At 45.9% G+C, this 26,073-nt stretch overlaps 1 protein-coding gene across 1 annotated transcript; it reads left to right on the top strand.

Annotated features, from left to right (window-relative positions):
* Positions 1 to 1,402: 1,402 nt before the first annotated feature.
* Positions 1,403 to 18,229, top strand: FKBP14 (FKBP prolyl isomerase 14). Its single transcript, XM_085630415.1, has 4 exons — positions 1,403 to 1,722; positions 4,752 to 4,903; positions 12,121 to 12,248; positions 17,713 to 18,229. The coding sequence occupies exons 1-4, from the start codon at positions 1,532 to 1,534 to the stop codon at positions 17,869 to 17,871; spliced, it is 630 nt and encodes a 209-aa protein (XP_085486541.1). The 5' UTR covers positions 1,403 to 1,531; the 3' UTR covers positions 17,872 to 18,229.
* Positions 18,230 to 26,073: the final 7,844 nt, after the last annotated feature.

Here is a 26,073-nt window from a genome sequence, read left to right as displayed (position 1 = left end):
ATGTCGATGCTAGGCACACGAAGCCATCGCACATGTTGTCAATCCTTCCGATCAAATACATTTGAAAAATGGAGATAGCAGACTCACGGCAGATGCACCTCACAGGTGAGGAGTGTAGATCAAGTTCAGTAATGCTTGCGCTTGACACAAGCAGGTCAGTGGGTCTCCAGTAAAATACTCCACAAATCGTCGCCAATAAGAAGTGGGGAGAAGTGTAGCTCACTGGTTAGAGGAGGCATACCCTGAAGCAGAGGTCAGACCCGGGACCAGGGTTCAATTCCCGACGCGGCAGGGTCCGGAGCCCAATTGTCCATGGACTCGATAATTCTCGCTTCGGTGCCCACTCTAAGCACGAGTTCACACTATGCAGCTCTGGGCAACAAGCTTGCTTAATCTCCACAACGGCCCCCCCACGGCGGGATGCCTGGCTTTCACCTTGGGGATGCCCAGTACGGGTTATCTCACAGGGAAAAACCAGGACGGGTTCCCGCAAGCGCCAAGATGCCCAAGGGTAAGTTGAGTGCTATATAAGAACACATAATAATAATAATAAATGTAGAAAGGATCTTCAATCAATGACGAGGCATAGATTTGGAAGATTTACAAATCCATAGTGAAATTTATTCTTGGAGTGGAAAGACCCACGACATATCCAAAGCGGGTTACAGGTCAGAATGAATAACAGAAGACTTGACATTCTAGATGCTGGAACCCTTAAAGCTTCACATTCCAATACATTTAAAGACATACATTAAATACAAATAATAACAATAATTACAACTCATAACAGAGACAATTAAAATGAAGCCGTTTTTGGCTTCAAAAATCTGGAGTCTCCCAGCCGAATCGGATTTGTTTGCATGCATCCTGTCTCCCTCGATAAGATAGAGAGTATTTACTTCAGTCCATTATTGAGAGAAAAAAATCTGACCTTTTGTAAAGTAATCTTGTGCTCATGTAAAGCGCTCTGATGCCTTTGGGCGACGTTTGCTGTACATAAAACTGCAAATAAAAAGCTATAGTTCTTATCGAAAGCGCGCTAACATCTTTGGGTGATATTCATGCTGTATAAAATCACATCAATAAATAAACTCCAAGCCTCTACAAAGATGGCGCCGCATTTCTCATCCAACAGCAGCGCTTCACTGACAGCGTCTCGTTTCTATGACAACAGACGTCTGAGCGTCAGGGAGATGACAGACGTGAGAACGAGTTGGAGTTCAATATTCGGTACCAGGCGGGCGGGTTCAGGTTCGGAATTTTAGTCGCGCGCGCACACCTGGGCCGGTCTTTCGCTTCTCATTGGTAAGTCACCCCTAGCACGTTCGTCGTGGTTGTCTGATTGGGCTCTGTGGAATGCGCAGGGATCTTTAAGGTTGGGCCAGTCCCTGTGACGTGGATAGTGAGGGCGCAGTCGGTAGCACAGGTTTCGTGCGGCGATTGGCTCTTGGGGCGAGTGTGGGCGTGGCCAGTCCTGCCACGTCTCCACCAGGGCAGCGCTTCCTCCGGCCAGTGGTCCCCGGTCCTCACCATGGCGTCCCCGCTGCTGCTGACCGCGTTCCTGGGCGTCCTGTGCGGGGCGGCTCTGATCCCCGAGCCGGAGGTGACGGTGGAGGTGAAGCACCGGCCCTTCCTGTGCAAGAGGAAGACCAAGAACGGAGACCTCCTGCTGGTGCACTACTCCGGGACCTTGGAGAGCACCGGGGCGGCCTTCCACAGCACGTGAGCGTGGGGGGAGCACGGGGAGGCTGGGGGGTGCGAGCTGTTTACTTACCTAGCGCCAGGGCTTTAAATGGGCAGGTACTGTTGGGTACTGAGTACATGCACAGTGATGCACTTCTGTAAGTTGAGAGAGAGAGTACCTGCACTTCTCAGCACCGCTGCAATGCAATTAATGGGAGAGTACCTGCACTTCTCAGCACTGCTGCAATACATTTAATGGGAGAGTACCTGCACTTCTCAACACTGCTGCAATGCATTTAATGGGAGAGTACCTGCACTTCTCAACACTGCTGCAATGCATTTAATGGGAGAGTACCTGCACTTCTCAGCACTGCTGCAATACATTTAATGGGAGAGTACCTGCACTTCTCAACACTGCTGCAATGCATTTAATGGGAGAGTACCTGCATTTCTCAGCAATGCTGCAATGCAATTGATGGTAGAGTACCTGCCCTTCTCAGCACTGCTGCAGTACATCTAATGGGAGAGTACTAGCACTTCTCAGCTCTGCTACAATACATTGAATGGGAGAGTACCTGCACTTCTCAGCACTGCTGCAATACATTGAATGGGGGAGTACCTGCACTTCTCCGGAGCACGCACGTACTCTAGTTAGTGGGCACATGCACTTCTGTAATTCCTTTTAAAGCACTGCATAGCGTTGTGAGGCCATGCAAATGGGGCTGAGCGCTTTACAAATGTCTGGTTTTAATTAGGCTTGAGTTGCCACCAGCCACTTACCACTAAGCAAGGCTCCCTGGGAATTATTGGAGTATTTATTTTCCAATGCATTGTTATCTGATGCGTAATTCAATAGGTGAAAGAGAAGTAGCCCATGGCTAAAACCCCCAAAGCGGAACGAAGCCCAGGACTAGACACGTGATGGCTGATGATTTTGCACAAGGTGCAACGGCGCTTTCATCCACTGTCTGTCCAACCAGCGCCCTTGCTTACCCTTCAAACATTTGATTCTCCAAGAGGGGGAAAGGAGTGGTGTTTGCCTTGTGAGGTCATATACACTAATGGAGACTGAGCATTTTTTGGGAGGGTGAGGATGGCCTCTTCGAAGTGAGTAGGAGGCATTTCACTTGTGTTGAGGGTGAAGAGGAGCCCAAAGAGGCTGATGCCGCACACATGAGTGCGTATGCTTCGAGAGGCTTGCACCAAGCATGCTGGTACTTGCATTTTCTTTTTTGTATGTTTTGGGCCCACAAGTCCCAACATGTTTACGTGTGTTGGCTGGAAAGTCCGGAATGGCGTTACGTCACTCCCGTAAGATTGGGCCAGTTGACAGACAGCTTTACTTCCTGAGTCTCAGGGTTAGGCTTCTGTTTCTAGCCACGGACCTTCTCAAAATCAGGTGCACTCAATACTTCTCTGTATTCTCCTTCCCTACAGCGTGCGTAGAGGGAGTAATAGGAGACCAGGCCTCCTGCTCTGCGTGGCCCTGGGGCTGTATTGTTTTCTATTTAGACCTTTAGATTCCTCCGTGTCCCTGCCGTGTGTGGGGGGGGGGGGGGTGCACCACTCTATCTCTGTGATTGACAGGAGATGTGCCTGTAGTCTGGATAGGCTGAGCCTGGGCTGGTTGAATGAGAGTATGATGGGGTGCATGCTTCAGTGCACTCGTGTGAGGGATGATTGTCAGTGTTAAGGATAAAAGGAGTGCATACCGAGCAGAGGTGTGCGATTGCCTCCCACTCCATCAACGCTTCCTTGTGGTTCCCAAACTTGGCATGTGGTAGCCTTCTAGGTCCACATCTTCCCAGGGAATTAAACAGGCAGCCTATGTGTGTTTTAACTGTGTTCGCCCTAAATGGCCCAGGGTATGCCCAGACATGGGTCCCATACACACTGTGCCTCTGGATTCAGGCTAGCCTGGCTGATGATGGGGGATGCCCCGAAACCGGTCCCAGGATGCTGGTTTCTGGTCCAGGGAGAACTCGGCTTGGCAGTTCGGGCTGGACTGGTCCCATGAGGGGCAGGTTCAAGACTGATTTAGATATGTTTGAGTCCAAACTGGGGTGGCGTAGTGAGCTGAAGAACAATGGATTTAACTCGGATCTCTTGAATACGGGTGAATGGTTAAATAGTTTAAGCACCCCGTCATCTTGTTGTGTTGGCAGGTGGGCAATAGGCATGCCTTGGGCCACCAAAAGTGCTGCTATACACTCCAACATTGCTCAGGAGGAGGGAAGCTCTGTCACCAGAGTGTTTGATTTGATTTTTAAGTTTAAGCGAGTAAATGCCCGGTGACGTCTTGGCATGAGACTTAATTTGTGAGACCGCAGAGCAGACAAGGGCTACTGGACTCCCAATCGCACTTGTACAAACACTAATAAACCAATTCATTTCTAGAGGTATTTACAAAAAAGAAATGTTCCTTAGCATGAAGGAGACATGATTGAATGGTAAAAGTGTAACAAATAGTACACACCAAGGTCTACATCTGTACACTGAGCTCTTAACACAATTTCCCAAAGCCATAATCATATAACCTTAATACTTTATCTCGTACCCTCGAACCCTATACCCATAAATCCTATACCCCAAACCCTTAACCTGAATCCCTAATCCTGTACATGTAATCCTTTATAACTGTAACTTCTTAAAACTTATACCCATAACTCCTTATGCTGTACCCCAGACCCTTTAAAACTATATAAAAATCATTAATCATGTAATTTTAATCCTATTACTCTTAACTGCATGCCCATGACACAGTATAATCCAATCCTATACCCTTAACCATAAGCCTATACTTTTTAACCTCCTATAACCATTTACCTTGAGCTCTTAACCTTTAACCCTTGTCCCCTAACTCCTGTGCCACAAACCCCTTTTGGATTACCCCATACTCCTAGCCCTATACTCTGAACCTCAAACCCTTAAGTCCTTTCACACTGTCCTTACTTCGGCATATTTTGGGAACAAATGCTTTGGGAAGTGTTCTATTTTCATTATTTTATTTAGTAGTGTTGCATTTGAAATGTTGTTAATATCTACCAATCTCTTGCATTTTCTTGTAGGTATAAAGATAACAATGGTCAGCCTGTCTGGTTCACGCTGGGCATAAAGGAGGTGATCCTTGGCTGGGATAAGGGCATGCAGGGGATGTGCATAGGAGAGAAGCGGGTACTGACTGTGCCTTCCAGCTTGGGGTACGGGAAAGAGGGCAAAGGTAAGGCTCCTCTGTAGCAGACTTTCTTTGAAATGCAAGCCTGGTCTTTCACTCTACCTAGTGGGACTTGACCTCTGTGTCTGAGGGGCTATTGCAGTGATGCAGTGTGGCTGTGAGATCTTACCTGCTTTCAGTGTTTCAATAGTTCATTCCTGACTCTCTGCCCTTATGATGCTGCCCTTGAGTAACAGATGAATATATGAGGCGCTTGGGAGAAGTTACTCTGCGTACCCTGGCAGAGTGGACTGAGATACTGGTGTGGCGAGCCAGTATGATGGCTCTGTTAGTTGTGAGTATTCACCTGCGTGTCACCTGGAGGTCTCCGCTTTGAACCTGAGAGCCGACCTAGCTGCAAGCTTATCCTGGATTCTAACTGTCACTAGGAAAGTCATGAACGTATGCTCTGATTGGGTTGTACAGGCCTGCCTCCAATCCTGGGGTCATGGAAGGTCTTTAGGTGAGGGTGGCCTGAAGGATTCTGTGGATGTGACCTGGTGAACATTACTCTGGTTCTACTTTCATATCACCAGGTGATGGGAAGCAATGTATTAGAACCACACTGTTGTGCAAATGTGCAGTAGTGTATCATGGGCTACTGAAGGTGAAGGTTTTTATAAAATCTGCTTATGTGTGAGACTTCTCAGTGAATCTACTTACCTTGTGATGACTTGTGAGTGTTTACTTCGAGCACTTGGAGTGCTGGACTCTGTACCAGAAATCTCTTTTAAAACCACTAACCCCTTATTCCTCCACTCCAAGAAAATGTCTTTTCATAACTGTAATCCCGTGGCTCTTCTTTCTCCATTTAACACTAGATCTGTAGTTGTCTAATCCAAGCCTTTGCATGACACGTTTCGGCAGCCGGCGACACTTCCGCAGGAGTTAGTGCATGATGTTTTCACATCCTTTTTCACCCTCCCTTCGTCACCGGTTGGCCTGGTAAGAATTATTATATACTAACCATTGTATTTTTATGGTTCTACCAAACGAGCTAGCTATCTCTTGGTGTTTGAAAATTGCACTGCATGTCCTGCTGTTTCCAAACTGCCTGGTTGAATGCATTGATTTAAAGCTTGGAAGAACACACATTGTATCTAGCAGATTTTCCTTTTACTGTTGTGTTTACAGCAGTAGTAGATATTTTAAAATTTATTTATTTATTTAAATTTAAATACGAATTGCCTGAAAAGTCCTTGAATGATTACTTTCTGTGAGCTGGCGAGTCTTCTAGTAATGAATGTATTGACTGAACACATCAAACCTTTAACCCTCCACAGATTCTTCTCCTGTAACCAGCAGTTTTCAGGAGTGAAGTGATGTAGTTCATAGTAGGCAGTACCAAACTAGGAATGAAAGGGCTCTGATAATTATTTGTATGTAAAACCTCAACCGTGTACCCAAGACTGCATGAGTATGACCCACCAAAATGAAGAAGTTACAGATAAAACGTAACTTCATAAAGGCTGAGCTGTGGCATAAAAGTGGGTTTTGCAGCGTAGCTAAAAACAGAGGCACGCAGTTTCACCTAAGGTCTAGTGGGAGAGTCTTTATCTCTGTCGCTGCACTATGGGTCTGATGAGCATCGACTGATGACCAACTAGCGTCCCGTCTAGATATGCTTCTTCCCTAGACCAGGTAATCTTCGAAAAACTGTTGAGGGCAACTTGATGAGCAGAGCATTGAACATTGCATCCGGTCAGGGAAGAGAGGCAGAATCTTGGGGTTATACTCCCGAAGTAGGAGACCCATCTAAACATCTGAGCAAACATGTTATGCAGTTGATGGAAATTGGAAATCCCCAATAAGTTGCTTTGGTGGATCACTGGAAGCAGGTGTACGCATCTGTCTAAATCCATTTGTTGAAAAGAGTAGTGAAGAAACCAAGCCCTTGCTCAATGTGATTAAATAATACTTTTCACAAATTGGGGAAGTTTCCTTCAGTGACTCTCTCCAAAGCCAGATTTGTTGAAAGAAGTAGAACTCAAACCCTCCAGTATACTCACCTGTTAAGCGAAGGCTAGAGCTTTGAACTTCTCACCCAGTTATGGAACAAACAGACAACATCTGCAGCGGCCTTGTTCAGGATGGACGAGCCAGCGCCGGCATCTGTCCAAGCCACAGGTTGTCCACTCAAAACCTGTGATATTTTTGTTGAGCCCAACTGTGAGGGGCTTCTAAATCAAGAGGTGCACATAGAGCAGTGTAATAAAAGCCAGATGGTAAACACATGGACTGCAAAAAGAGGCAACTCAGGGGGTGAAGGTGTATCCTACTGCAACTTGCCTCACTCCTGGTTTTAGGAGTCATTAAGTCAAGTGGGTGGAAGTGAATGTACATCAAGCTATAAAACCCTTGTTCATTGTATCTATTCTCCCCTACGCTCCCTTACCATAGTCCCTCAGCGGCAGCAAGCATTGGCAAAGCCAATAAGACTCGCCTATGCAAGAGCTATTGGCTTTACCAATGTGTTTTAGCCATGTTGTACACCAGTGTAGCTGCTGTTCAGCATGGCTAAACGTTAGTGTGGTGGAGTGTAGTGTCATAGACTGGAGTGTTGTGAAGTAGAGTGATTAGAGTGTCGTCAAGTGAAGTGGTGTGAGTTGGTGTTGAGTGTAGTTGAACAGAGTGGAGTTCAGTGACTGGAGTGGCATAAAGTGGTGTAGAGTGAAGTGTGGTAGGGTGGTGGGGCATAGATTGGAGCAGTGGCATAGAGTGCAGTACTGTCACAGAATAGAGCGTCAGGAAGTGGGGTAGAGTTGAGTAGATTGGCGTGTAGTGTCATAGAAATGGAGTGTCGTAGAATGGCAGTGTGTTGTAGAGAGGAGTGGTGGAGTGAATTGTCGTAGAATGCAGGTGCATAGACTGACGTAGAGCAGAGTGTTTTGGAGTAGATTATTGCAGAGTGTAGTGGCGTAGAGTGTCATGGAGTGCAATAGAATGTTGTGTGGAGTAGATGTGAGTGTAGTACAGTGGAGTGGCGTTGAGTGTCATGGGTAGAGTTTATTTTTATTTATTTATTTAGGGGTTTTACATAGCGCTAGCCAGTCCCGAGGGTATCGGAGCGCTTTACAACAAAGGTGATGGGAAAAGCAATACAAAACGTATCAATAGTATACATATTGATTCGCTGCGAGTCGAGAGTCTCAGAACAGAATGCAGCCTTAATATCCAAAAAGTTACAAAATAAATGGGTGATATACACAGGGGTGAGGCAGGACTAAGTAGGTAGGTGGGTGAGGTAGAGTTCTTAAACTTTGGGTGACTGGATGATGTGGTGGGCAAGAGTTGAGTGAATGTGAGTGGTATAGAGTGGGGTCCTTTAGAGTAGCGTGGAGTGGTGTGAGAGGAATGTCAAGCTATCCAGGCTTCAAGGGTCTCCTTGGAGGGTAAGATAGGTTAACTGAGCCTGTCATTGTTGAGTCAGGACCTGCACGATACGTTCAATAGAGTGACAAAGGCGGAAGGCCGGCTCCCAGAAGTAGAGGATTCCAAGCAAACTGTGCTGACTACCCTCTAGTGTAAGGTAAGTGTCCTGAAGGTGAGGGCGAGGATATATCTGGGAGAAACAATATCCGCATTGTAGGGATCACAGAGGGGGTGGAGTGGCCCAACCCGATTCGCTTCATAATCAAATGGCTTCAATCTGGGCTCCTGGCGGAGGAGCGGTCACCCTGTTTTTTGGTAGAGAGAGTGCATAGGTCCCTGGCGATGCTCCTGCCCCTGGTAGCTGCCCACGGCTAATGATCGCAAGACTCCTGAATTTGTGAACAGGAATGTTATCTTCCGCGAGGCCTGGAAGGCGAGACCGGTCTATTGTGGATCATCCCTGGTCATGCTGTTCACAGACTATACCCTCAAAGTCCAGCAATAGCTCCAATCATTCTTAGCTGTGAAGGAGAAACTCTGGGCGATGCAGATACAGTACATGCTACAATTTTTCTGCTCGTCTCAGTCATCTACAAAGACAGGCCCCTCTTTTTTGATACACCGGAGAGTGCCTGGTCTTGGGGGGGGGGGGGGGGGTAGGATGTGGTAGAGCGCCTAGACTTCCAACACTCCCACTCTCCCCTCTCCCCCTCCATACTCGACAACCGAGGAGCATGGGGCCAATAGGTGGAAATTGCTCCCGCGTGGAGGAATAGGAGACACCGTTCAGCAGATGTGCAATCTGTTATTTCAAGGCATCTACATTCCCCAATGGCGAGAGAGCCACAGGACAAACTTTGGAACCAGTGGGAGCCTCCCCTACCCCCCCCCCCCCCCCCCACCACCACCACCACACTGAGAATTCCTGTTGACATCTTACCCTATACACAGATGCATAAGCGGTCATACCGTTCCTCCCTTGCATATATTTAGCTGGTATTGTTTACTATATGTTGGAGTTATTCATGTTGGTTTCTGTTACTACTGTGACAGATGCTTCATGGGAAGAAGTGTAGGGAGGGATGGAAGTTTGCCGGCTACATGTTGTGGCCGATTCTTGTGTGTTCACTTTTTCATTTTAGTTTTGGTGCCAGAGCAATTCAAGTTCTCCTTTGATGAACCTTTCATCCCATCTCCAACCTGATGGCGAACTCTATGTTCTGGTCTCCCTGTAGGCTGGAACCTACTGCCCTGGAACCTTAATGGCCTCAAGGATAAAACCAAAAGGTGGGCGGTCATGCAATATATCACCAAATTTTCCTATGGCCCTGATGTCCCGAGAGACACACTTACTGGGAACAAATTGTTCCTTCCTGGGGAGACACTGGTAACCCTGGGAAAATTATTCGAGGTAGACTAAGGTGGCTATCCTCTTAAAGAAAACATTCCCTCTGGTGGTCAACAAAGTGTCTCTGATCCCTCCGGTCACTTCATACTGGTTTCTGGGCTCTTAGAGGGTCATGCCTTGTTCCTCCTTCGCTTATATGTCCCCTCATGTATTGGATTTCACATTGGAGGCAAAATTCACAACTCCTGGCCAATACATTCCCTGGCCTGACTATCATAGGCGGCGACTTTAACGCTGTGATGACAACCCAATGCAATACAGACTCCAACGTGGTGGCCCTACATACTAGGGCATGTCCATAAGGGCCAAAACCTTGAGACTCCATGTCTGGCAATTCCACCATGGTAGCGATAGGCGATACACCTTTTGCTCATGCCCGAATTGGAACGTTCTCCACGATTTACTACCTCTGAACCTTCACAGTCATTGATGAGATCTCCTGAACAAGCATACTTCCGAGGGGACTTAACGACCACTCCCCGGTGATGTTGACAATTGGCAGGTAGGCTGGTGGAGTTCCGTTCCGCCTGAATGTTTAGTGGTTTCAAGGCAACTCTTTTGCTGAATTTCTCAATGATACTATTACAAATTATTTTGCCCGTAATGGTGGCACGGTTCCCTCCCCCTCCATGCTGTGGAAGGCTGTCAAGACTGTGCTATGGTGCACAGCTTTGTTCTGCATCAGTGGTCCGATCAGAGCCCCCAAGATAGAGCTTGCACGGGTTGAATGGGTCATGGCCACCTCAAGATCGTGCAAGCGACCCACTCCCCACTGAGGATGCTCAGCTGGAGCTCGCCTCCGCCTGTATTTTGTTTAGGCAAAGACTCCTCGACACGGACCACCTGAGTTGGTTCCATGCCTGCCTTTTTTAATTCCTTTCCTCCGTAAAATGCTCCTCGGACCTCTATTCATCCTTTGGGTCGAAACCTTCTACATTGACCTGCGGGCCCAAATCTGCATCAATGGGATATTGTTTACAACCTTCCTCTGTATAGAAAGGCATCCATTGGGGATTGCCTATTGTCCCACTGCTCTTTGCTCTGTTAGTGGAGCATTCAGCTGAACTGATCTGCATAGATGCCAGTGTACATGGCAGTCGATGGAGGGTGGCCATGAGGACAGAATCGCCTTCTATACTGGGCAAAACTGTAATCTCTCAGTTATATAAAACAATGATGAACAGTGCACCTGGCCCCCTGGTGGCTCTCGGGACTAGTTAGGAGGTAGACCTGGGTGCCCTGGAGGACGATGAGTGTGTTGAGGCAAAGATGGTGTCCAGGCTGTTGGCAATATCAATGTCGTTTCGTCCCATCCAGCTTAAAATCTTACTATTCACCATCCTAGCTGTGGCGAATGGGACACAGCAGTAGTCCAGCTTGCCTCCGATGTGGGGCTTCACTAAGCACCTTATAGCACATGATCTGGGAATGCCCAGTCATCAGTACTTACTGGTTGGCCATTAACAGAGCCCTAAGCAGAGTCGTGGATGATAGACCTGTATTTTGCCCTAAAATCACTCTGCTGGGAGTCATGGCCATTTGCGGGGGTGGTAACAGAGTGTCGCAACTCTGGCCGCTATGGGCTATTTAGTGGTGAAGAGAGATCGCGTGTTACTGGCGAGACTCCTGTGCCCATACACTGACTGAATGGGTCAACTGGATGAGTCTGTGTGGCACAATGGAGAAACTGGTGTATAAAGCCCGAGCGACTTATAAGAAATATGTAAAGATCTGGGAACCTTGGATCCAGTGGACAGGTACACTTAGGTGAGCCAAAATATTAATCCGACCTGATGCCGGCGGGGAAGTGTTATTGTATCGGCATGTATAAAATGATTGATTATATCGGTGCTCGAGGAAGAAATGTCCTCATTTATGGCACATGTTGGTCTTTTGTTACACTGTCTTATTACTTTGGAAAAACCATAATAAGCAGTGTTCTGTGTGTATGGGTGTGTGTGTATGTATGTATGCATGTATGTGTGTGTGTATATGTGTATAATCTATATATATATGATATAATATGGTGTTTGTTAATGACGTCACATGAATAGGCTCCCCTTCATTGTTCTTCTATTGACCAGCCGTTGGTCCACTCTTCACATGGCTGTTGTTTCTCATTTTAGTGCTCTCTTTGGATATTACATTTTGTCGAATCAGGGTTCTGTTTTTAAAACCCTGCCCATTACCAAGGATGTCTCTAAAACCCGTATCTGTGCTGAGAGAAATAGGTCTCTTGATTATTCATAGCATCCTTTTAAAGACTGCCCTACCTTTCCGAAATGCAAACTTCCACTGAAAACCTTTCTGGGAAGTCTGTGGGACTTTTGAGCAAGGGAAGCTGAGACACAGGCTGAGTTCTTATTGTCTGCCCTTCGCATTGATTGAGGTTCATTAACATACCGCAGAAGGGAGGTAACTAACATGTGAATTTATGTTCTAGGCAAAATCCCCCCTGACAGCACGCTGATATTCGATGTCGAACTCATGGATATTAGAAATGGCCCAAGATCACACGAATCCTTCCAGGAGATGGACCTCAACGACGACTGGAAGCTGTCTAAGGAGGAGGTAAGTGTTCCTCTAAAGCAACCCCATAGCTTCACCTGGCTAATCTGAGTGCCAACCCCCTCCTGCAGACTTTTCATGTGAAAAATGTTGGCAGTTTTTGGTTTGGTTTTCTTCTTTTAGTAGAGCTGCCTTTGCAGTTTTCCCAATGGAAGAGCAGAACCCTCCTGTCCACTGGTCTGTGTCCGCCATCATGGGCTCTTAACCACATGGGCCATTGCTTGCACATTATGTGCGGACATCTTGCTGGTTGCCATGTCTTGTACCAACAAAGGCGCTTCTAGCCCCAGCTGAAGCCTTCCTTGTACAGCCACTTTTAGGTTGTCACTCCTGCTAAGACCTTGGCATCCCTGGCATTGTGTGTGGCAATGTGAGGTCCGACTCCAGATGTCAGCATTGCAGAGCATGCGTTGCCCCTACTCGACCGCTACTGTACCCCCAGCTGTAACTCATTGTCTTACATGGGCGTCGCTGCAGCTAGACATGTGCCCTGGCAAACGTCTGTTCTTCCCCAACGCTGCTTCTTTGCTTTCCTGCTTACACAAATGCTTCCTTTCTTGCAGCCTCCTTCCCTCCTCTTTCATTTTCTTTCGAGCTCTCTTTGTCCTTTGTCCATGGACACTCCTTTCTCCTGCCTGCTCCTGTCTCCTGTTTTTTTCTCTCTCTCTCCTTACTCCTCTTTTCTATCGTCTCCTCTTTTCTGTTGGTTTCTTCTCTCTCCTCTCACTTTTTTTCACCTCACTTTGCTCTCATGCTCTTCTTTCTTCCTCATGTGTCACACACTTCTTTCTTGGTTTCTACACACCTCGCTCGCTCTCTCACCTTTTTGTTTCTCTCTCTCTCTCTCTCTCTCTCTCTCTCTCTCTCTCTCTCTCATCTTTGCTTTCTGTGTCTCTCTGTCTCTATCTCTCTCTGTGTCGGTCTCTGTCTCTCTGTCCCGCTCTGTCTCTGTCTGACGCTCTCATCTTTTCTCGGTCTCTCTCTCTCTCTCTCTCTCTCTCTCTCTCTCTCTCTCTCTCTCTCTCTCTTCTCTCCCCCCCCCCCCCCCCACCCCTACCCGTCCACCCGCCTCCCTCTCCCTCTCATACAAGTGACGAACAGATATTGTCGTTGAGTGTAGGGTGAATGGTGATATCTTTGCGTTTCCATACAAGGGCAGCAGCGTTGATCCGCCCCAAGTATTAATTTGATTTATAGTATTTTCTTAACTAAAGTGTGGAACCTGCATAGCAGTCTTCAAATCATTTTTCTTTTTAATTTCATGTCCTTGTTCAAGTGAATTCAGAGCTTATTGCCTGAGGGAAAGGGAGCAGGTGAAGGAGACCTCTGTAGGGCACTGCATTGCTACTTGTGTGTCTCTATGTAGAGATACTTTTGGGGAGGTTGTTCGCCAATGTGTGTTCATTATCACAACACCGGTGCAAGTTGTGCTTTGCGCTGGCAGGATCTTTTATGATCTTCTTGACTGTTTTGCAACTTTTGGTTGAATCTCCAGTTATTGCAGTTGGAATCGGGTAGCGTCACAGGTCAAAGGCGCTTCAAACTCTCACCAGCTGCTCGTTCTCAGAGGTTTGAGCCGGTCCAGGTGTGGGAATGCTCCTGCTTGTGCTAACCGCTCCGAACAGACCGTTATGCCAGTTGGATACGTGAATCAGCATCATGAGTTACAAAGTCTTAAAATAATGTCTTTGAGGCTGTGCTTGAAGCGCTGTTACGCGTTATACGTAATGCACGGCAGGTTAAGCTCTATGCATATTTCATGGACCTTGGTTAATGTTTGGTCATTGTAGGAATACTTCTGTTCCTTTTAATGTGTCTATCTCTGTTGTATTAAATGCATGGAATTCTAAAAAGAAAATGGCTTGTCTTGTTAGCCACCTTCCCTCAGCACTCGCCAACGGGGAGGATTCTAGAGTGTCCTGTGGGGAATGATTATAAAGTCTGTTGTGATATCATTCACTCGATGGACCCCACAAGGCCAAATACTCCCTAACTTGTAGCTGTAGCACCCACGTAGACATGGCGACTACCTCTCTAAAGCAGAGCTCGCTTATAACCCAGCTTGCGGTTTGTGCTGGTGGGAAACCTGGTCACGAATTACCAAATTTAGATCACGGTTCTCTTTCCCCATAGTTCTTATCAAACCTACATTGTTACCTTCTTTCAGTGTTTAGAAAAGTCTGGTATGGTGCCTATTATAAGGGCTTGCAACTGACAGTGTGGCTGCCACAGCAGTGTTTACTCGGGTGCAAAGCCGTCATTCTGCAAGAAGAATGCCCGCACTAGGGGCTCTGTAGGTAAAAGTAAGAGATAGGATGTCAGGAGTATGGCTACCCTACACCAGGGGCCTCTGCCCTTGGACCCCATCCCAGATCGGTGCAGTAAAATATTCCCTACCCATAGCTGCTGCTTTGCTCTGAAGCAGGTAGGATGTGCCAGAATACAAGGGGTTTATTTCCCTCCCTTCTTTGTCCCCATGTAGCTTTTTTTATGAGATCCTCCCCTCCCCCCCCCCCCCCCCCACTCCATTTGTCTAAACGTTTTCTTTTCACCCAATATCTTACTTCCATATAATCTTGCAGAAGGACTATCCCTTTCTGGGGGTCCTCTCACTGACGAACTGGCAGTCGCAGTCCATCGATGGGGGCAGCGATACTGGGGGTCCTCTCACTGACGAACTGGCAGTCGCAGTCCTTCGATGGGGGCAGCGATACTGGGGGTCCTCTCACTGACGAACTGGCAGTCGCAGTCCATCGATGTGGGCAGCGATACTGGGGGTCCTCTCACTGACGAACTGGCAGTCGCAGTCCATCGATGGGGGCAGCGATACTGGGGGTCCTCTCACTGACGAACTGGCAGTCGCAGTCCATCGATGTGGGCAGCGATACTGGGGGTCCTCTCACTGATGAACTGGCAGTCGCAGTCCATCGATGGGGGCAGCGATACTGGGGGTCCTCTCACTGACGAACTGGCAGTCGCAGTCCATCGATGGGGGCAGCGATACTGGGGGTCCTCTCACTGACGAACTGGCAGTCGCAGTCGATCGATGTGGGCAGCGATACTGGGGGTCCTCTCACTGACGAACTGGCAGTCGCAGTCCATCGATGGGGGCAGCGATACTGGGGGTCCTCTCACTGACGAACTGGCAGTCGCAGTCCATCGATGTGGGCAGCGATACTGGGGGTCCTCTCACTGACGAACTGGCAGTCGCAGTCCATCGATGGGGGCAGCGATACTGGGGGTCCTCTCACTGACGAACTGGCAGTCGCAGTCCATCGATGTGGGCAGCGATACTGGGGGTCCTCTCACTGACGAACTGGCAGTCGCAGTCCATCGATGTGGGCAGCGATACTGAAGACTGTTCAGCCATATCTGACAATTTTGGGATTTCATCTTGTAAAGTCCTTGTCAATAGTCCCGTTTCCAAATGTTAGAGAGAAAAGCAAGTTACCCTTATCTCTAAAAGCTGCAGAATGTACCAAGAGGTATCTTTAGTGTTTTTGACGTAACAATGTTTATTCCTTTTGAGAAAAAATGTTTCTTGGCACATCTGGTCGAGCAGCAATGGTTGGTTTGGCTCCATGAGGCTGGGTAGCATTCCTCTTGTTACGGTTTAAAAAAAACGTAAATTCAGTTTTAAACTATATAATGAGTGAACACTTTTTAAGAAAGGGACGTATGCCTTTTCAGCTTCATAAATACAATTACAGTAAAGTTGTTCTGTGAACCTGCGGAACACGTTTACAAGGCATTGCCCTGACCACAATTTGCTTTCTGCAGAGGCCAGTCTTTTGACCGGTGGTCTCCAACCTTTTCTGTAATGAGAGCTACTTCTGAACAGTGAAAATCGACGTTAGCTACTGAAGGCGAAGCAACTCTGGCATTGTTACCAGACACTCCCTCCCCCAGCTTCATTGACTTTAAACCTGATGTCCATGGAGCCCGGTACTATGGTTTGAACAAAATACTCTTAGAAGGGGTACTATGATAGGGCTGCCATGTGCGTCGGTGAGTGCATGGTGTGTGGGGATGTATGAAAATGTGTTTGAGAGAATGGGATATCTGTGTATAGGTGACGGCGAGCCTGTGTCCTATGTACGTGTGGCGCAGGACATACCTTTCGCTGTATGTGGCACTGTTAAAGGTACTGCATAAACATACAACCATTTTGTTTTTAAATGGGAGAGATTTATAGTGCAGAAAAATTTTCTGCAAAAATGTTTGCAATAAGGAACATTTTTCTGCACTTTAAATTTCTTCCATTTAAAAAAGAAAAATGGCTGTATTATAAATATGGCAGCGTGTCTACCAGCCACTGAGATCAAGATGCCCGCTGTGTGTAAAGGTGACACTTTGAAATGGGAGAAATTTCAACTGAAACTTGTCATTTGTACTTTCTCCCACGTCAGTCTTTACAAACTGCAGGCATTTTACTTGCAGTGACTTGTAGACATGGGGCCATATTTATAACCGGAAAATACAGTTATTTGTTTAAATGTGAGGAATTTAAAGTGAAGAACTATGCTTCATAAAACATTAGAACTTTGCTTAATTTAAGTAGTATTAAAACTTAATGTTTCATAGAAACATTTTTCTTCACTTTAAATTTCTCCCATCCAAAAGAAAATGATGACTATATTTGTTCAGTTATACATATGGCACTCTGTCTACTAGTCACCCGGGAGCAAGTTGCCTGCTGTTTGTAAATGCCACACTTTGAAAAGGGAGAACATTTAAATTAAGTTAACTCTTCATTTTAATTTTCTCTCGTTTAAAAGCATTCAGTAATAAAATGTTGTTCTCCTGTTCCAATATTTAGTTGAAAACGATTATTATTCAAGAGTTCAATACCTCAATGCTTCAGTTCTGAACCTCTGTGACCCACATGGGTCATAAATATGAGCAGACCACTGCTCATTTTCAGGCCCTGCTATCTGCAGCCTAAACATGCAAAATAAACACAGCCTTTCCTGAACTTTAAAAGGAAAATTGCAGTTCCTAGTTAAAAATGAACTCGAGCCTGGGAGCTACTTTGACGGTTTCTGCAAGCTATTGGTAGCTCGTGATCAACTGGTTGGGGACACCTGCTTATTTGCAGTCTAAAATAGACTGTCTCGGGTGGGGGTACAGCGTTGTTCGTACAGACTTCTCATTTATGAATAGAAATGCCAAGGTCTCTCAGGAGGACTGTGGACCTCAGTCAATTCAGGTAGCTTCTCAAAACCTGGCTGTTTACTTTGAAATCTGGTGCTGAGGTAGGAACTGTTGGACTGTTCAGCTCAGCGCCAGGACGCCTTTCAGGCAACCATGCCCTGTAGAAATTCTTTTTATTTCATTGTTACATGTGCGGTGAAGGGTTAGGTGTCTGGGTGAGGATGGCTTGGTTACTCTATGGTTGATATATAGTATAACATACATATTTCCACAAAGTCTTAACTAATTCCCCCTCTCTTGTAAAACCCTCCAGGTGAAGGTGTACTTGAAGAAGGAGTTTGAAAGGCACGGCACCGAAGTCAACGATACCCACCACGATGTGTTGGTGGAGGACATCTTTGATAAGGAAGACGAGGACAGCGATGGGTTTATTTCTGCCAGAGAATTCACCTACCAGCACGATGAGCTCTGAATCGGGCTGCCCTGGGCCCTGGTTTGCTCTCTGCTCCATGCCTCCAGTTCCTGGATCTCAAAGAACAAGCATCGCCTGGAGCAGATGTTTACATACAGAGCAGGGATGGGGAAACCTGCCATCCCGTCAGTGCCTTACGAACGGATGAGCTCTTGCTGTCCAGGAACCAGCTCTCCAAATATCTGTGAAAAGCTGCTCTGAGACTGGTCCCACACAGCAAGAAGCGAGAACAGTGTGCCACGCGAGATCGCACGATGGCAAGATGTCTACTTTAGTAATTTATGCAGAATGACTTCTAACAAGTTTACTTGCAATGTAACAATGTTTTTTTACTGATCAATACACTGTTTCATTCCAACATTGTTCTCTTTGTTTTTATTAAGTAATAGTTGCAAGGTAGCTTACCTTTTTAAATCTGGTAAGGTCTGATGCAGTTTTTCATTTTTAGTTGACCCCCCACCCCCACCTCCTTGATATCACAGAAATGGTCATATTGGAAGGATATTTACATACAATGTTTTCTTCTTCCCAAATGGCTCGTACAGATGGGAGCCCACTTCTACAGTGGCGGCGCGTGAACTTGAAAGGGGGGGCTAAAAAGCTTACTCTGATTACTCTTAGAGAAATAAGCAAACCCTATTTTTAATAGAGTGGGTTATAGCGGTTTGCCGGCCCACAAAAAATGAGTATTTCGGAGCAAAACTTTTTTGGGTCCTTTTTGCATGCAAGTTTCATATAAATTGCCTGAAATTACAGGAGATTTTTGAGGGTCGCTAATGAAATATTTCTATACTTATTATTATTATTATTATTATTATTATTTTTATTTTTTTCTCCAATATTTTTGTGGTGCGCTAGGCGAGGCGCAATATGCCCTCTTGAAGGTTGTTGAGAGCAGTCCACTTCCCCTCTATATTAGGGGGGGAAAAAACTGTGGATTTTCCAGTACAATTTCCCTAAAGATGGGCTAAAGCACTATACGTATTACAGACTGGTTAAAACTCTTGTTATGCAATGTTACACGACTGATCATTTTTCAAAGTTCACGTAGCGACTTTGTTTATGCGATACGTTGAATCTTCTCACATTTAGATTCTTATCCCTATGCGATGACTAAAGTACAGGAGAAATCAAAAGTTGCACAAGTCTCTCAATTTCAGGGAAACGACAGCAGAACAAGGCAAATCCTTCAACTTCCCACAGTAGTGCTGCTGCTGAATTGTGCCAGACCGCGTTCACCAACCTTACGCGCTCCACCCCAGTCCTTTTCTTTTTGCAGGGCTCTGGCTGTCGTAGTAATATTACCATAGAAGGGTATAACCGTTTAGATGGTGAAGTGCCTCCAACCAAGTCACCACATAAGAGCGGTGGCAGCAAGTGCCCTCTCATACCAAGGCTCTCGATGGAGCAACGAACCCTGAACTTGGCACAGAGAATCCTGCAAATGTAATTTTTTAAGAAGATTGACTGAAACATCAGGATCCTATTTACTGAAAAAATGGACGTTTTTCCATAAAATACGAATTTTTCATTGATCATCCAATTTCCCCAAAAAGAAAGCTTGCTCTTTTCATGAAGAAAACATGTTTTTGTCTCTAAGCACTAGTGCATGGTTTCCGTCCAACACCAGAGAGAGGCTGCACTGGGCTGTTAATCCAACAGCAGAGCTATCGCCCACTGTTCAGATACCCACCGCAGAAAGTAAGCAGTGGGGAGTTCAATACTGGGGAGGGAGCATTACCACACATATGACTTTACCACAGACATCGTTGTAAAGGAATATGCGTGGTAAAGGCAAGGATGGTAGCGGCATTCGTGGTTTATACCGCGTTGTTAATGCGCTTTCCCCTCTTGACTGTGAGCTGCTCTTTGAGGCAGGCAAGTGGTGGGAGAAAGGAGCGGCTGGCCCCAAAGACTGTAGCCATGCAGTGCTAGGCTTCCACCAGTCTCGGGTGGCTAAGCACGCACAGGCTGGGGGTCTCGAGGAAAGGCTAGCGACTAATAGGCCAAGAGATAGGTGGTATCTAAAGCTACAAGAGCACAGAGAAGTCTCGCAGTGCTCAGATGAGTGACATTCCCTGAAAGCAATGGCCAAGTTGTGTTAAGTCTCTCCTACAGTCCATCTTCTGTGCTTGGCTGATTTCATGCAAGGTCAGCTAATGAGATGATAAGGTGGGATATGGAAGTCTGGGATCAGGACATATCTGCTCAGAACCATCAGATTGCCGTCCCTAAGCCTTGGACAAATAGCCACTTTTGGGAGTGCCTGCGTGCCCCCGCTTCTGCCTGACACACGAACACTGGAAATGCAAGATTGGAGTGAGATGCAAGATGCACGTGCATTCATACCCACTGTGCATTTGTAAGCTGCTCTTTTAACGCTGGACTCTGCAGTGCGAGGGCAGCGGGTCTATTTCCCCCTTCCTCATTAAAGTGTGGTGGGGGTCCACCTCAATAACTCGCCTTTGTATTTCTGAAGAGATCTGGAAATGCCTGCCAATTCAATGAGTGACCGTCGACGCAGAAAAGATGGTGAGCTCAGAGGAAATCTCTTTGCTTTTTCTTCGGTGTTGGACCTAATCAGCCGGTCATCCATAGATGGATAATGACCCGTTTACCGAGGTCAGTTGCTATTATAGCCAAGCTCGTGGAGAGGATTTCAGGGCAGACGAGAGGCCAAATAATAGCTCCTTTAACTATTGAAGTAGCACCCCCACCTGGAGTTTGTTAGTCTCTATGTAAGGGTTGTATGAACTTTATGAATGGGCCTCCCAGTTATCTTGTGTTGAAGCCTTCCCGCATGAAGGGAGTTTGTTGGAGGAATGCATTCGGAACCTTTCACTTTTAATGGATCGTTGACAGCTGAGATCCAGAAAAGATCTTAAAGTTTAGTCCGTACTCCAGTCCTGTGAGTACTTTTTCCTTCGCCTGTCTCTGTGTTGCACATGATGGTAACTTCTTGTTATAATTGAAGTAGATGCAGGTGATCATAACTTCCATCCAATCCTTGCTGTGGTCCTTTCTTATGTGGACTTTTGTAACCTCCTATATCCTGGTCTCCCGATCGCACCTCTCTAAACTTTGCAGAGTTTAAAACACTGCAGCTTGATAGGTTTTTAGTCTGACTTCCCATGACTCGCCCTGAAATCCCATAGTAGCTACCTTTAGAATATGTTGTTTCGTACACCGGCTGCTCCATTGCCACTCGCCGATCAATCTAGCAAAATTGTTTTTGTCTTTACCAACCAACCAGAAGCTTCAGGTCTGACAAACGATGCCTCTACCAGATCTTACAGAAGATGTAGTAGTGAATCTTTCAATGTCCAAGGTGCCTCCCTGTGAAGTCCTTCTATTTTCAATTGAATCTGCCTGTCTCCTATTAATGCTGCACTGTTTTCAGTGTTTATGTTTTGCGGATATCAATGGTATTTCTCACTGTTTACCAAACCTTTTGAACTGTGCTTTTCCAGTGTTTACAAAACTTGATGTTTTTGCACTGAATATTGTAAAGCACATATTTAATTTAAAGCAGTATTGCTGGGTGTGTAGTGTCTTCCCATTAACAGTGTGTCCGATGGACTTATCTTAGACTGTTTTAAGCATAGAAAGTCTGTGTGTTGCACAATCACTCCTATTTCATTACCCTCCCTCACATCCCATTACCTCTCACGCTCACTCTGTCCAGACTCTATTCATATGTTTTAATAAACAAATACCCAGACACAGTTGGTGATCGTTCACAAACTCCTTTCTGAATGTTGTAATATTGTAGGGTTTTCAACCTTACCAGCAACATGGATCTTGTGAAACCTTTAAAATGTTGAATTACACCAGATTAGTTTGCAGCCCTGCATTCTAAGGCACCTTAAACTTGAAGCTTTAAGCATGCCTGTCACTGCTCGTCTGCACTCTTTGCCTGACTACCTTAAGGTGGTGCTGCTGCTGTGTGGACATTCATAGCTGTCAAGTGTACCCCATGGCAAATAGCTTTCATTAAGTCAGTGGCAACCTTTTAAAATATCTCCTTGTACTCTGGGACTTTAAATTCCCTTTTAACATTGTAACTACTGGCTTAAACTGCAACTGTAAAGAACAGTTGGGTGAAAAGTCAGAATTTGCTTAAGGTATAACACAACAATGGGACATCTTGTAGATACGAATTTTGTTGGTATGGGGAAAGTATTGTCATGTTTTCACCACTATCCCATGTGCATGGTGACCGCTATCTTTTTCTTTTCACAGGTAGTTGTCACTACAACTTGCATTGAATATATAGAGTCTGGGCTGTTTGGCGGTTGACGTGCGATTACTGCTGACTTGTTAGTAAAGGGGCAGATGTAGCAAAAGGTTATATCGATTCTGTGGATAAATGCGATCATGCAAATTGGCCCAGATTATTAAGAGTCAACCAATACACCAGTCATTGAAAGAATTTAACTCTGGCAAACGATCAAATATGATTTTAATGTTACCATTTTCTCTACAGTGGATACAATTATTTAGTCAGACCTAAAACATGCTTCTAAACCCTGCACCTTTAATTCAAGCACACCTAATGGGAGGAGACATAAAGAAACATTTTAGTGACATCCCTAAACAACAAAGCTGAAGCTGAATGATCATAGACCAGTCTTTCTCGCTGCTGCCATGATAACAAACGTACATTGTGTTGGCCCCTTCCGGAACAAAGAAATGACCCATTCTCCATCGCTTTCCTTTTTCAAATGCTGTTTTAGTTTGTGGTTGTGCAGGTGTTTATCAGTGTTTGTATGTTTTACATTGATAAGGGTTTTTTTCCTTTGGGTGGTGTTTTATCAGTTATAGGTTTAAAACTAAACCCGCATAGCCTACTCCTATTAAGCAGAGCCTAAATGACCCACCTCTTCACCTTCGCATTTGATTTACCATATTCTATGATTGAGCCACAACCCCCCCATGTTGTCCTTACTTCTTTGCCTAAGGGCGGCTTTGCCTCACCTCCCAAGTTCCTGGGACTCATGGTCTTCAGACTTTGCAATCCTCTTTGGGACACACTTCCAGGGTGCGATCCCCCGCAGAGTTGGTCCACTCTTCTGCACCCGCTTTGGCCGTGCTCTATTAGATAGTTTGCGTTACTGTGTGTATCCATACTCCAAGCACGCTGAGGCCTCTGCAGGTGGTTAGTACACCTTTATAAAGTACCCAAATAAAATACAATTAGCTCTGTGAACCGCAGGCACCTGTACCTGGATGGCTTACATTTTCAGTGTGTGATGGTTCAGGACGACCTACAGTTCCAATCTTCTCCAGCGATATCGCTTCAGTCCCAGAATAAATTAGATACTTTCCCTCACAACGTGCGCCTAAACGGCAGTGAAGGGCATAAGGCCGGCCTTGTTCTTGAGGACTGGGAAGGCGCTTTGCCAACGACCATAGCAGAAGGCTCTGTCAAGGGACCCTCTTCAAGACGGGCATCTTGGAGTTTGATACTTTCACTGAGGAGTGACTTGCAGGGCTTGAAACTTGTGGAAATTTGCTTTCTTTGAGCTCCAAACTTTTAAGAAGGTTTAGTTGATTTTTCATGTAACCGTATCCTCAATCCGCCCATTACGGATTACTGGTAGATTGAGGAGTTATTTGTTTTGTGACCCACTGAATACAGCAAACTGATGATGGAGGCGTGAGTACGCCTGCCCCAGAGGTTTCTCTGTGTGTCCTCACCAGGGCCTCGTGACTCTGTGTGGCACTTTCACGTGCTTGAGTTCTAGTCAGAGCAGATGACACTTTACCTAGTAACCTTTGCAGTACCTGGAAAAACTAGTGTATATTTTTCTGAGCGAGTGCTTGTACTATGAGAGACAAAGGACTGTTTTTACTTTTACAGCCATTTACAATCCGAAAAGGAGTCCAAATGCAGTGGAAATAGCAATACTCTTGGAAGCGTGTGCCAGTTAGTTGTGTATATGGCAAATTTAAATACGGCCTTTTGCTCATGCTGTTTTCAATGTATACCCACAGTCGTAGCCCCGGCTTGAAAAACACCAAATACAGATGGCGACATTTCTGGATGGAGTTGTCATGAAACTGGTCCGTGCTCTTCTGGCATCGTTAAAGAGCAGCAGAAGGGCGTAAACCTCTAGACGGTGTTGATTCATTGCTGAAGACCCCATTTAAATCCTATGGATCTACCACACCTTTCGCCCTAGAAGATGAAGGGGATCCTAATATGAAGTACACATGGATCCTTCAGGATATTCTCACTCGCTCTCAGATGCCACATGCTGGGAGATCTGATTGTGATCTGCAGCGCTTGCATCTCTCATGAGCCTCCAGTATCTTTCCAGGAGACTTCGAGGATGGTAAGTGATAAGAGGCATCGAATCCTGGTTCCTCGACATACAGGACTTTGTCGACAGGATCCTTAGTGCTGAAGAATGCCTCATTGCCAGATTGCAACTGGGCATCTAAATTGTGCTCTACATTGCCGGCATCGCTGATGAGGTTGGATTTTAAAAGTATCATTCTCAAGTGAAAGCAGGACAAATGGTCACCAATTCAGTGACCTCAAAGGGGATATCGGAGAGGTTTCAAAGGGGGGGGAGGGAATGTGTCATCCTACAGCTTCTTAGAAGTAAGGTAAGATGCAGACTACCCTGCTTTCTGCTTTTCATTCCTATCCGGAGATGGTCCTCTGTCGATGGTAGTCCAGGAGATCGAAGGCCTGGGTACGGACGCCTTCTTTACTCACCCTCGAAGTTCTAAACTTCATGGCTGTAGGATCTTTAAAATTGCAATCTTCCTTCCACATTTAGGGCCTCATGTAGGTAAATAAATTTTACCGTTTCTTAAATACCGAGCCGTACCGAATCGGTAAATTAGAATCGGAAAGTTATATGTAGGTAAAAATTCGGTAACAGTTACCGATTCGGTAACATTCGGTAATCACGAATCGGAATTCACCGAATCGTTAAATACCGAGGTGGTATTTACCGAATCGGTAAATACCGAGGTGGTATTTACCGAATCGGTAAATACCGAGGTGGTATTTACCGAATCGGTAAATACTGAGGTGGTAGTTACTGAATCGGAAAATACCGAGGTGGTATTTACCGAATCGGAAAATACCGAGGATACTACCACCTTCCCTTTACTAAGAAGCTAATATTATTATTATGCTAATAGAAGGACTCTTAGGCTTGAATAGGGGACCCCATACCTCAAAGATCAGCTTAGTGAAATCACATCACAGGAGCATCAGGAGTCTTCTCGCAGGAAGGCTCGTCTTCGGTCTGAATAATAAACATGATGTCTGTGATATTAAAAGCACCAACTTTCAGGTATTTGCAGCTGCGCGTGTGTCATGGCTAAATAGTGGGTCGATCAACCTAGAGTGGAAAACATGCATTGTGTAATATTCCAGACTGTTTGTCACACCATGTACAGACCAAGGTCGCTGCGCAGAGCTTGGGATGGTAACAACAGATTGCTCTCGTGTGAAGCAAGTCTCGAGTCAGCAGTTTATTTAAGAAATAACATGTAAACGCAGTGTCGTGTGCAAAGACAAAAAGATGGCTTTCTAACATTTAACGTGGTTATGCGAACTTAACAATGTATGTACGTATTCAGGGAGAACTCACTACACGCCCCCTTGATCGAAGCACTATTTAATAGGCAAGAAAAGAGAGAACGCAGAGTTCAGTTTCGTCAGAGCAGAACAAGGCGTAACCAATGCTGCGCCAAAGTCCGAAACTACAAACAATAGCAGCATAGAATTCTTAAAAAAAATGCAAGTAGATAAAAAAACTCAAAACGACCATCAGGAAGAGAAAAAAGAGAAATAAAAGAAATAAATGTTGCGCCAGGGTGCTGTCCAGTAGCACAGGCGCAATGGACGACAGTCCAGTTAATCCATGAATGTATAGGCAGCATATGTGGCCACTGCTTCCAACAAAAAATCGTTTGCAGGGCCACTAAAAGTCTCAGCCATCCAATTAAGCAAAGAAAAGGAACATACGTGTTCTCCAACCATCGGAGCCTCTAGCACAATCGGAGGGCACCCGGAATGTTCCTCCAAATAGCTCATAGCCAAGAAGTCGTAGGCGGCCGCAGAGATGTCCCAATTACCCAGGATACCATGCGCCGCACCACAGGCCATAATCCGGACACCAGAACAGGCCAACTCGTGAGACACTAAGGGCCTCATCAGTCGATCGAAATCCGGCA

Source organism: Triturus cristatus, chromosome 10, assembly GCF_964204655.1.
Source record: "Triturus cristatus chromosome 10, aTriCri1.1, whole genome shotgun sequence".
NCBI lineage: Eukaryota > Metazoa > Chordata > Amphibia > Caudata > Salamandridae > Triturus > Triturus cristatus.
Note: the sequence above shows the minus strand (reverse complement) of the source record. Positions and strands in the feature narration are given on the sequence as shown.

Coding starts and splice junctions, on each gene's coding strand:
- FKBP14 (XM_085630415.1), top strand. CDS start 1,532: ATGGCGTCCCCGCTGCTGCTGACCGCGTTCCTGGGCGTCCTGTGCGGG. Junction 4,904..12,120: donor GTACGGGAAAGAGGGCAAAG/GTAAGGCTCCTC, acceptor TTTATGTTCTAG/GCAAAATCCCCCCTGACAGC. Junction 12,249..17,712: donor GGAAGCTGTCTAAGGAGGAG/GTAAGTGTTCCT, acceptor AAAACCCTCCAG/GTGAAGGTGTACTTGAAGAA.